Source organism: Chiloscyllium punctatum, chromosome 19, assembly GCF_047496795.1.
Source record: "Chiloscyllium punctatum isolate Juve2018m chromosome 19, sChiPun1.3, whole genome shotgun sequence".
Taxonomy (NCBI): domain Eukaryota; kingdom Metazoa; phylum Chordata; class Chondrichthyes; order Orectolobiformes; family Hemiscylliidae; genus Chiloscyllium; species Chiloscyllium punctatum.
In genome coordinates this window covers 47,172,943-47,184,437 of record NC_092757.1, presented here as the reverse complement: position 1 = coordinate 47,184,437, position 11,495 = coordinate 47,172,943, and the positions used below count along the sequence as shown (strand labels likewise).

The 11,495-nt window shown below is 46.9% G+C and overlaps 1 protein-coding gene across 1 annotated transcript; it reads left to right on the top strand.

The window, feature by feature from the left end:
- The first annotated feature begins 362 nt into the window (after positions 1-362).
- On the top strand, positions 363-3,479 carry LOC140491316 (uncharacterized). The gene has a single exon (XM_072589328.1). The coding sequence runs from the start codon at positions 512-514 to the stop codon at positions 2,354-2,356; it is 1,845 nt and encodes a 614-aa protein (XP_072445429.1). The 5' UTR covers positions 363-511; the 3' UTR covers positions 2,357-3,479.
- Positions 3,480-11,495: the final 8,016 nt, after the last annotated feature.

Sequence of the window (11,495 nt, the reverse complement as noted above, 5' to 3'; positions counted from 1 at the left end):
CAGACCCCTGCCCACAGGGTGACAGACAGACCCCAGCCCACAGGGTGACAGACAGACCCCTGTCATCAGGGTGACAGACAGACCCCTGTTGTCAGGGTGACAGACAGACCCCTGCCCACAGGGTGACAGACAGACCCCTGTTGTCAGGGTGACAGACAGACCCCTGCCCACAGGGTGACAGACAGACCCCTGTTGTCAGGGTGACAGACAGACCCCAGCCCACAGGGTGACAGACAGACCCCTGTTGTCAGGGTGACAGACAGACCCCTGTTGTCAGGGTGACAGACAGACCCCTGTCATGAGGGTAAGTCAGACCCCTGCCCACAGGGTGACAGTCAGACCCCAGCCCACAGGGTGACAGAGCAGCAGCTGCCTGTGCGGGAGAAGGGGGTGGGGCTGACCGCTACCGAGGGGGCGGCCCCGGGATCAGGCTTTCCGCTCGGGGATACAGGCTCTAACCCCCGGAGCAGGCAGCACAGGACAGGCCCAGGCCCAGGCCCAGGGAGACACCATGAGGCCCGAGCCCAGCGGAAACTCAATGGAGCCGGGTCCGCATCAGGTAAAGAGGCCGCGGCTGGAGGCCGAGCCCGAGGCCCGGGGGAGCGGGGGGCCGGGCGCCGAGGCCCGGGCCCGACAGGACGGCGCCTATTTCCACTCGTACTCGGACGTGTCGATCCACGAGGAGATGATCGCGGACTCGGCCCGGACCGGCTGTTACCGCCGGGCCCTGCAGGGAGGCCTGCGGCCTGCGTCCGGGCCCGAGCCCCGGGCTCGAGTGAGCCTCCTGCGGGGCCGCACGGTGCTGGACGTGGGCGCGGGCACGGGCATCCTGAGCGTCTTCTGCGCGCAGGCGGGGGCGGCGCGCGTCTACGCGGCGGAGGCGAGCGCGGTGATGGCGGAGCGCGCCCGGGAGGTGGTCGAGGCCAACGGGCTGAGCGGCCGCGTGCTGGTGCTGAGGGGCCGGGTGGAGGAGGCCGAGCTGCCCGAGAGGGTGGACGCCATCGTCAGCGAGTGGATGGGCTACGGCCTGATGTACGAGTCGATGCTCCGCAGCGTGCTGCACGCCCGGGACCGCTGGCTCAAACCGGGCGGCCTGCTCTTCCCGTGCCAGGCCGAGCTCTACATCGCCCCGGTCAGTGACCCGGCCCTGCACGAACGCCTCTCCTTCTGGGCCGGAGTCAAGGAGCAGCACGGCGTCGACATGGCCTGCATGGCCGCCTTCGCCCGCCGCTGCCTCATGAACGACGAGATGGTGGTGACCCCCCTGCACGGCGAGGATGTCCTCACCCGGCCCGCCATGTTCGCCGCCGTCAACCTCTACACGGTCACCGAGCAGCAGCTCGAGGAGCTGGGAGGCCTCTTCTCCGTCTCGGCCTTTGGCATCGCCACCATGCACGCCTTCGCCATCTGGTTTTCCGTTACCTTCCCGACGTCCGCCCCCACTGACCGCACAGGCGATGGGGGCGATGATGATGGTCAACGTGCGACCAGGAGCCATGACGATGGTCAACATGCGACCAGTGGCCATGACGATGGTCAACGTTCAACCAGGAGCCATGACGATGGTCAACGTGCAATCAAGACCCATGACGATGGTCAGTGTACGACCAGAGGCCCTGACGGTCAAAGTGCGACTAGTGGCCCTTACGGTGGTCAACGTGTGACCAGAAGCCATGACGATGGTCATTGTACGACTAGTAGCCCTGACGATGGTCAACGTGCAACTAGTGGCCCTTACGGTGGTCAGCATGTGACCAGGAGCCATGACGATGGTCAACATGCAACTAGTGGCCCTTACGGTGGTCAGCATGTGACCAGGAGCCATGACGATGGTCCGCGTGCAACCAGTGGCCTTGATGATGGTCAACATACAACCAGTGGCCATGACGATGGCTATCAAGCTACCAGTCCCCCTACCGATAGTGCGTATACAGCCAATACCAGCAATGATGCGTCCAGTGCCAAAGCCCACGCTTCCCATGTAACCAGTACACACATCAGCAATGGCACTGTTGAGAGTCAATGTGCGGTCTCAGCCAATGGTGACAATCTCTGTGAATTTAATTTCAATAATGATACTAACCCCGTTACATTTGATCCCAACACTGATGAATGTGAGCCAGTTGTCCTGTCAACCTCACCTTTCGCAGAGGAAACACATTGGAAACAGACCTTGCTTTATCTGGATGAACCTGTCCAAGTGTTCCAGGACACTGTGATAAAGGGAAAAATAACTTTAACTCCAGCTGTAGATAACCCACGACATCTGCGGGTATCTTTGGTTTATGAGATAGGAGATAGTGGAAAAAAAACAAAAGTATTCAAAATGGGGGAGGATTTCTCTTCGTTTGAGTAACACTTTATTGGTGTTTGTGCCCAAATGTCCCCGTCAGTGCCTGGACAGTTACACTTGATATTTTTTGCTGTTTGTTCTCCAGCTGATTTCCAAACTGATTCAGTTGAATGACTCATTGTGAAAAAGTTGCCTTAACTCCACGAACCCATGCGGAGAGCCAAAGAAAGGAATGGGCAAGCCAGGGAAAAAAAAATTCAATCCTAAAAAGACATTGATTTGCTGGATTGATGACAGTGGGACAAAAAACAACTTAATCAAAATGATTGCTGCTTTTGAATGAGTTGCTGTTCATGCATGTATACTTTTTAAACAGTTTAATAACTTAATGAACAAACTTAGTTTGGTTTGTCACTCCAATGTAACATGTAGCTTGAACTCTGTGAATTATTGCACTGGAGCTTTTCACAGTAAATTGCTGGCTGCCTTCTCTGACTTAGTGTTCATGCGAAGTAAATTGATTCTCACTTGAAACAGATTCTGGTACATTCACACAGCTCAAGTGGAAACTAAACTGATTCCTGTTTTGTGTTGCTTTAGCTGATTGATGTCAGTGTTAGCCTCAGTATCCATGTGAAGGGGAAAAGGGCCATGTTCTGTTTAAAAAAGAGAGACACACGTTACTGTTTCAGAAAATCCTATGTTAGTTGTGACACCGGGATTTTACTTGAAGCATCAACTTTTGTTTTCAAATACTGACTAACTTGTGAATTTGCAGTTTCTTTACTGGTTCATTTCCAAAGTACCATTGTGACTTTGTACTTGAAAATATTAATAGATTAGTCAATTTTCAGTCACCTACAGTTTCAAGCTTTCTGTAACTAATTCATTTCTAAGATTGTTTTATAGAGCTGTGAACACTGTATGTACAATGAGATAAAAATAATAGAAAACTTCTCCTCTCTTATGTGCTGTGAAAGTGCTATGATGGGAGAGACTTAAACCCCCACAGCTGTGTTGTTACAGAACATTTACCATATCCAAATGGACATGTAATATTCGACATATCAAGCAGGTCAAAGAAGTATGTCTCACTGCTGGTATTTTCTATTGTACCAAATTTGATATTTTGTTAAACTCTCTAAATGAACACTATTTATTATAAAACATAACAAATTGCTGTTTATTTTTCTTCATGCATACACGATTCTTTGGCTATGTGTGTGGACGTTGCAATATACAGTGGATTGTGTTTGTTTCACAGTGTACAGTTGGCTGTACATAAATATATTACAGTACATAAGACAGTAAGATATAGGAGCAGAATTAAGCCATTCAACCCATCAGGTTTGTTCCACCATTTGAGTGTATGTGTGTGTGTGTATCACAATATATAGTAGACTATGTATGTATTACTGTATAGTCGGCTGTCCATTGCAGTGTATAGTTAGCTGTGTACATTACAGTATACAGTTGTTATGGACTAGGGCAGACCACTCAAAACATTCTTAAGCAGGCAGCCCAGACCATAACTTTGCAATTTGTTTTGGTAAGTGTACAGTGAAAATTACCCAGAGTAAGTTAACTAGGTTGACTACCAGGTTTTAAAACGGACAAATATGTATTCACAAAATTACACAATGAAACACTAAGAACAGAATAAAGAACTCCTACACAACTCAATCAATCTAAACTAGACTTAATTATGCTGTTCCGAATATACACAACAGTCCCAATAAGCAAACCCCCTTAAAAAACAGTAAAAATGGATCAAATGCTTATAGGTTGAGGTTAGAAGGGCAGAAGGGCACACAGCTGAACTCCTAACTAGTTCTGAAATGAACTGCTCAGCCGGAGAGCTGACCACCACCACCACCACCCCCCCCCCCCCCCCCCCCCCATTATACAGGTCACTTCTAAAACATGACCACTTTGGCCTGAAGTCCCATCTGTTTACATATAACCAAAAGGCCTCTGAAAATCCTTTTCATCTCTGTACCAAACCAGTCTAATCGGAACTGGGAGCTGTTTACAATGCCTCTGAAATAAACCAAGGACACTATCCTTGAGAAAAGGAACAGTTTTTAAAAGAAAGGGACCAGCTTTGTGACACACTTGCCTGTCCATATGCATCACACTGTACACTTGGCTGTGTGTGTATATTATGCTATACTCATGGCTGTGAGTATAGTATATGGTTGGCTATTATAGTTGGCTGTGCAGATTACAGCATACATTGGTTAAATGTGTGCATTACAGTATAGTTAGCTATCTTGCGTAGGTTACAGAATACATGTAGCTGTATGTATTACAGTATATAGTTGGTTGTTTCTATTCTTATATACGGTTGGCTGTGTATATTAGTTTGTGTATGGATTACAGTTTATAGTTCATTGTACTTTATATAGTTGACTATCTGTATGTAGATTACAAAATGTTTTCCTTTATTGGTCAGGCGTTGGGAGATCATGTTGCGGCTGTACAGGATATTGGTTAGGCCACTGTTGGAATATTACGTGCATTTCTGGTATTCTTCCTATCGGAAAGATGTAGTGAAACTTGAAAGGGTTCAGAAACGATTTACAAGGATGTTGCCAGGGTTGGAGGGTTTGAGCTGGAGGGAGAGGTTGAACAGGCTGGGGCTGTTTTCCCTGGAGCGTCAGAGGCCAAGGGGTGACCTTATAGAGGTTTACAAAATTATGAAGGGCATGGATAGGATAAATAGACAAAGACTTTTCCCTGGGGTTGGGGAGAGTCCAGAACTAGAGGGCATAGGTTTAGGGTGAGAGAGGAAAATTATAAAGGAGACCTAAGAGGCAACTTTTTCATGCAGAGGGTGGTACGTGTATGGAATGAGCTGCCAGAGAATGTGGTGGAGGCTGGTACAATTGTAACATTTAAGAGGCATTTGGATGGGTATATAAATAGGAAGGGTTTGGAGGGATATGGGCCGGGTGCTGGCAGGTGGGACTAGATTGGATTGGGATAACTGGTCGGTATGGACGGGTTGGACCGAAGCATCTGTTTCCATGCTGTACATCTCTATGCATGTATATTTACAGTATATAGTTGGCTTACAGCATACAGGTTGTGTATTACAGTGTATAGCTGTCAGTGTGTGTATTATTGTATACATTACGGTATACAGTTGACTGTATTGCAGTGTGCATGAATATAAATATGTGTATATCATATGAAAAAATCCAGTGTATTATTCAAAATCAGGCAATTTTCTACAACTGTCCAGTGTTCATCCTTGAAACAGTACTAAGAAAAAAATTCACCTCACTCTGTGAGAATTACTGCACATGAATATGGTTCCTAAGTAAGTGATTCCACTTCAAAAGTAATTGTTCACATAGCTCAGTGGTAGCACTCTTGCTGCTCAGTCGGACAGTTGTCAGTTTAGCCCTATTTCAGACAAATGATGTTGGCTGATACTTAAATGCTGTACAGTCCACTATTCTTTAAACATTATTACTGCATACAGATGATCTGTTTTTTTTTAAAGCTATTTGTGGGACATTACTATACATTGGTTGCTGCAGTTTCCTATGTTACAGCAGTGACTTTGTTTCTGGGTTGTAAAATGCTATGAATTGCGTACAATTCTGCTCACCACATTACAGGAAGGAGTGTACTGTAGATTGCACTGGAGAGAATGCGGTGGTGATTTACAAGGATATAGCTGATGAACTACAATTGCAAAATTTGGAAACTTCTGGCTGCTGGTGTATACCAGGGTACAAACACTTGCAGTAGGTGCTGGAGGATGCAATAACTTGGTTCTGAATTATTAAGGTGTAGACACTATGGCAATTTAGGGAGAGGAAAGTTTACCTGGAGGCAGTCACACCTCATAGGATGGGGACCTATGGTTGGAACAGTCATCAGGGAATGACTGCAAGTGAAGAAGAAATGGGACCCAGAAAGCAGGGGCTTCAACCTTTACAATTGTCCAACAGGTTTGAGATTTTCTCAGCCTGTTTGGTTGAGTTGGGGGGACTGCAGGGTGGATGAGATAATTGGCCAAGGCACCGGGAGGAAGAAAGAATGGAATGGTTGAAGGGGACAGTATGATGAGAGGGATTGATACTTCTGTGCAGCAAAGAGCAAGCGTCAAAGTGGCTGTGTTGTGTGCTCAGTACCAGAATCCAGGATATCTGCACAAGCTGAAGAACGTGCAAATGGAAAGCCAGGATCCAGTGATCATGATCCATATCAGTATCAAAAACATAGGTAAAACTGCTGAGGGCATGTGATGGTTTAGGTGCTAAACTAAAGAACAGAGCTTCAAAGGTAGTAATCTCTGGATTACTAACTGAGCCCTATTGGTAAAGGATGAATAAGTTTAGAGAGTGAATGCTTGGCTCAAGGCTGGTGTGGGAGAAATAACTTCCAACTCATGGGGCATGCAACAATCTGGGGAAAGTGGGATTTGTACCATTGCTATGGTCTCTGCCTGTACCATGCTGGGACTTCTATTTCCACAAGCCACATAGCTAGGGAGGGCTTTAAACTAAATCGGGTCAAGTTTTGGTAATTGGAGAATGACAGGAAGAAGAAAGAAAAACAAACTAAGAATATAGCAGTAGACAAGATGCTACAAAGATTAAATTTTTAAAAAAACTAAATGCTCACGTCATTAGTAGGTGGAAAGTCAATGTTTCAGGTATAACCCTTCTTCACCCGAACCAACTTCTCCAGCTCCTGATGCTGCCTGCCTTGCTGCGTTCTTCCAGCCTCCTGTCTGTCCCTCCTGATGCTGCCTGCCTTGCTGTGTTCTTCCAGCCTCCTGCCTGTCCCTCCCGATGCTGCCTGACCTGCTGTGTTCTTCCAGCTTCCTGCCTGTCCCTCTTGATGCTGCCTGACCTGCTGTGTTCTTCCAGCCTCCTGCCTGTCCCTCCCGATGCTGCCTGACCTGCTGCGTTCTTCCAGCCTCCTGCCTGTCCCTCCTGATGCTGCCTGGCTTGCTGTGTTCTTCCAGCCTCCTGCCTGTCCCTCCTGATGCTGCCTGGCTTGCTGTGTTCTTCCAGCCTCCTGCCTGTCCCTCCCGATACTGCCTGGCCTGCTGTGTTCTTCCAGCCTCCTGCCTGTCCCTCCCGATGCTGCCTGGCCTGTTGTGTTCTCCCAGCCTCCTGCCTGTCCCTCCTGATGCTGCCTGCCTTGCTGTGTTCTTCCAGCCTCCTGCCTGTCCCTCCCGATACTGCCTGGCCTGCTGTGTTCTTCCAGCCTCCTGCCTGTCCCTCCCGATGCTGCCTGGCCTGTTGTGTTCTCCCAGCCTCCTGCCTGTCCCTCCTGATGCTGCCTGGCTTGCTGTGTTCTCCCAGCCTCCTGCCTGTCCCTCCCGATGCTGCCTGGCTTGCTGTGTTCTCCCAGCCTCCTGCCTGTCCCTCCTGATGCTGCCTGGCTTGCTGTGTTCTCCCAGCCTCCTGCCTGTCCCTCCCGATGCTGCCTGCCTTGCTGTGTTCTCCCAGCCTCCTGCCTGTCCCTCCCGATGCTGCCTGGCTTGCTGTGTTCTTCCAGCCTCCTGCCTGTCCCTCCCGATGCTGCCTGGCTTGCTGTGTTCTTCCAGCCTCCTGCCTGTCCCTCCCGATGCTGCCTGGCTTGCTGCGTTCTCCCAGCCTCCTGCTTGTTTACCTTGATTTCCAGTATCTGCAGATTTTTTTAATCTCTGACTTTACATCGCACTCAAAACAAAGTAAATGAATTGATTGCGCACGTTGAATTAAATAAGGATGATCTGATAGCCATTATGAAGATTGGGCTTGGGCTCTCAATATTGACAGATATGATTTCAACAAGGATAGGAACCTGGGTAAAGGCTGAGGGCTGTGGATGAATAACATTGTTAATCAAGGATGGTGTAATCGAGATGACATTGGTTCAGGGGATCAGGATGTAGTCAATTTGGAGAAGATGAGGAATGGTAAGGAAATGAGGTCACCTCATTTCAAGTGGGGTTAGAGGCAGAAAACAGGAAACTGCAGGCCAGTTAGCTTGATGCCTATGTAAATGTGAGAGTGGTCTACAGACCCTCTTACGGCACAATGTGGGACAAAATGTGCAAGAAATATTGGTAGCCTGCAATAAGGGGACAGCAATGTGTGACTTTAATGTACATATAAGCCGGAAAACTCAGATTGGCAGTTGTAGCCTGGATGAGAAGTTCAAAGAACGCTTTCAAAATAATTTCTTATAGCGATACATACTTTAACAAACAAGGGGGCATGCTATCCAAGGCCTGATATTATGTTTTCTGACGAGATTGACAAATAATGTCAAAGTAAACACACCTGTAGCTAGCAGCAATTATAACGTGATTGAATTTGACATCCGGTTTGAAAGGGTGTGTCTAAGACTAATGTTGAAATCTCAAAAAAAAGGCTACTATGAGAGCATGAAAGCTGAGTTAGCTGAAGTGACTGGGGATATTAGGTTAGGGAATAGATTGCTAGAAAAGTAGTGGCAGACCCAGTCGAACTAATGTTGCTTGGCATCTGCATCTTAATGCCTCTTAAATGTTGCAATTGTACCAGCCTCCACTGGTCCTCTTTTGTCTGTCATTTATAAAAGTATGGAAACAAGCCCTTCAGGCCAACCAGTCCACACCAACCCTCCGAAGAGTAACCCACCCTTTGAATGATACACCTAACACATAGCTAATTCACCTGACCTGCACATCTTTGGACTGTGGGAGGAAACCCATGCAGATGCAGGGAGAATGTGCAAACTCCACACAGACAGTCACCTGAGGCTGGAATTGAACCTGGGTCCCTGGTGCTGTCAGGCAGCAGTGCTAACCACTGAGCCATGATTTGGATGTGAATAGAGAAGGCACAGTTAGTAAGTTTGTGGATGACACCAAAGTAGGTGGCATTGTAGGCAGTGAAGATGATTTTCTAAGATTACAAAGGGATCTTGATCAAATGGGTCAATGGCTGAAAAATGGCAGATTGAGTTCAAGATAAAGATAGGCTGAAGAGGTTGGAACTTTTTTAATTGGAGCTTAGGAGTTTGAGAGGTGACCTTATAGAAGTTTATAAAATAATGAGGGGTATAAATAGAGTTAAATGTCGTTATCTTTTCTCTAGAATGGAGAATATAAAGTCTAGGGGGCACATTTTTAAGGAGAGAGGGGAAAGATGTTTTTTAAATGAGCAAATTTTTAACACAAAAGGTGGTTTGTGTGTGGCATGAACTTCCTGAGGAAGTTGTGGATGTGGGTACAATTACCACATTTAAAAGACATTTGGATAAGTTCACAAGTAGAAGAGGTTTGGAGGGATATGGGCCAGGAGCAGGCAGGTGGGCCTAGTTTAGTTTGAGGCGATGTTCGGCCTGGACTGGTTAGACTAAAGGGTCTATTTCTGCGCTGTGTGACTTTATGACTCTATGAGAAACTATATGATTGTACAAAGGTGAATGGCAGATCATACGATTGGTCAGAATACAAAGCATGGCAGAGAATGTTCAAAAGGTTAATCAGGGCAAATAAATTAGAACATGAGAAGAAGCTAGCAAGAAATATAAAAACAGACAGAGGTCGGTACCTTATAAAGAAAACATATAAAGTGAATGTTGGACCTTCAGAGGGTGAAAATGAAAAGCCAGTTGTAGATATAATGAAATGAATAAAAATTCTTGCTTCTTTCTTCACTACAGAACAACCTCAGCTATCCAAACATAATTATCCGAATTTCGGATTGTCCGAACAAGATCTCAAGGTTCTGTAAAAATGTTATCCATTATCTAAACAATCAGTTATCCGAACAAAATACTCCCAGCCTATCTCTTTCGGATAACTGAGGTTTTCCTGTGGAAGGTAAAGGCAGTGTAGTCCTACTGGACATAAAGCTGCTCTTTCATCAGAGACTGGTAATGGTTTAACCTAAGGATCACTACACCCCAAATGAGGGGACCGTCCTTCTTGATTGCTTCAGCCAGTGAACTGAACACATGTTAGTGGCATTGCAAACCAGCTGTCCAGCCAACTGAGCTAACAGACCATAGAGAAAGCATCCCAGTAATCCTTAAAATCTGGAGATTAAAGGAAAAGAGGAAATTGGTGAAATTATAATCGACAGAAAAGGGTACTGAATAAACAGATGGAGCTGTGAGTTATTAAGTCTTCAGGTCTAGAGGACTTCATCCTGGAGTATTAAAATAGTCAGATAATGAAGTAGTAGATCATTTAGTCACGGTTTTCCAAAATTCATGATTTGGAGATGCCGGTGATGGACTGGGGTGTACAAAGTTAAAAATCACACAACCAGGTTATGGTCCAACAGGTTTAATTGGAAGCACACTAGCTTTCGGAGTGACGCTCCTTCATCAGGTAGTAATGGAGGCCTCAATCCTAACACACAGAATTTATAGCAAAAATTTACAGTGTGATGTAACTGAAATTATACATTGAAAAATTGATTGTCAAGCCTTTCATCGGTTAGAATACAGTGATAGTTCACTTCTTTCATGTGTAAATCACAAAACCTTTTTTTTTAAAAAGTTGCATTCTTGGGTTAGCTGTTAAAATGGTGATAGCTAGACAATATGTTGAACCAGGTAAAAACAATGACTGCAGATGCTGCAAACCAAATACTGGATTAGTGGTGCTGGAAGAGCACAGCAGTTCAGGCAGCATCCAACAAGCAGCGAAATCGACGTTTCGGGCAAAAGCCCTTCATCAGGAATAAAGGCAGTGAGCCTGAAGCGTGGAGAGATAAGCTAGAGGAGGGTGGGGGTGGGGAGAAAGTAGCATAGAGTACAATGGGTGAGTGGGGGAAGAGATGAAGGTGATAGGTCAAGGAGGAGAGGGTGGAGTGGATAGGTGGAAAAGAATATAGGCAGGTTGGACAAGTCCGGACAAGTCAAGGAGACAGTTACTGAGCTGGAAGTTTGAAACTAGGATGAGGTGAGGAAGGGGAAATGAGGAAGCTGTTGAAGTCCACATTGATGCCCTGGGGTTGAAGTGTTCCGAGGCGGAAGATGAGGGGTTCTTCCTCCAGGCGTCTGGTGGTGAGGGAGCGGCGGTGAAGGAGGCCCAGGACCTCCATGTCCTCGGCAGAGTGGGAGGGGGAGTTGAAATGTTGGGCCACGGGGTGGTTTGGTTGATTGGAGCGGGTGTCTCGGAGATGTTCCCTAAAGCGCTCTGCTAGGAGGCGCCCAGTCTCCCCAATGTAGAGGAGACCACATCGGGAGC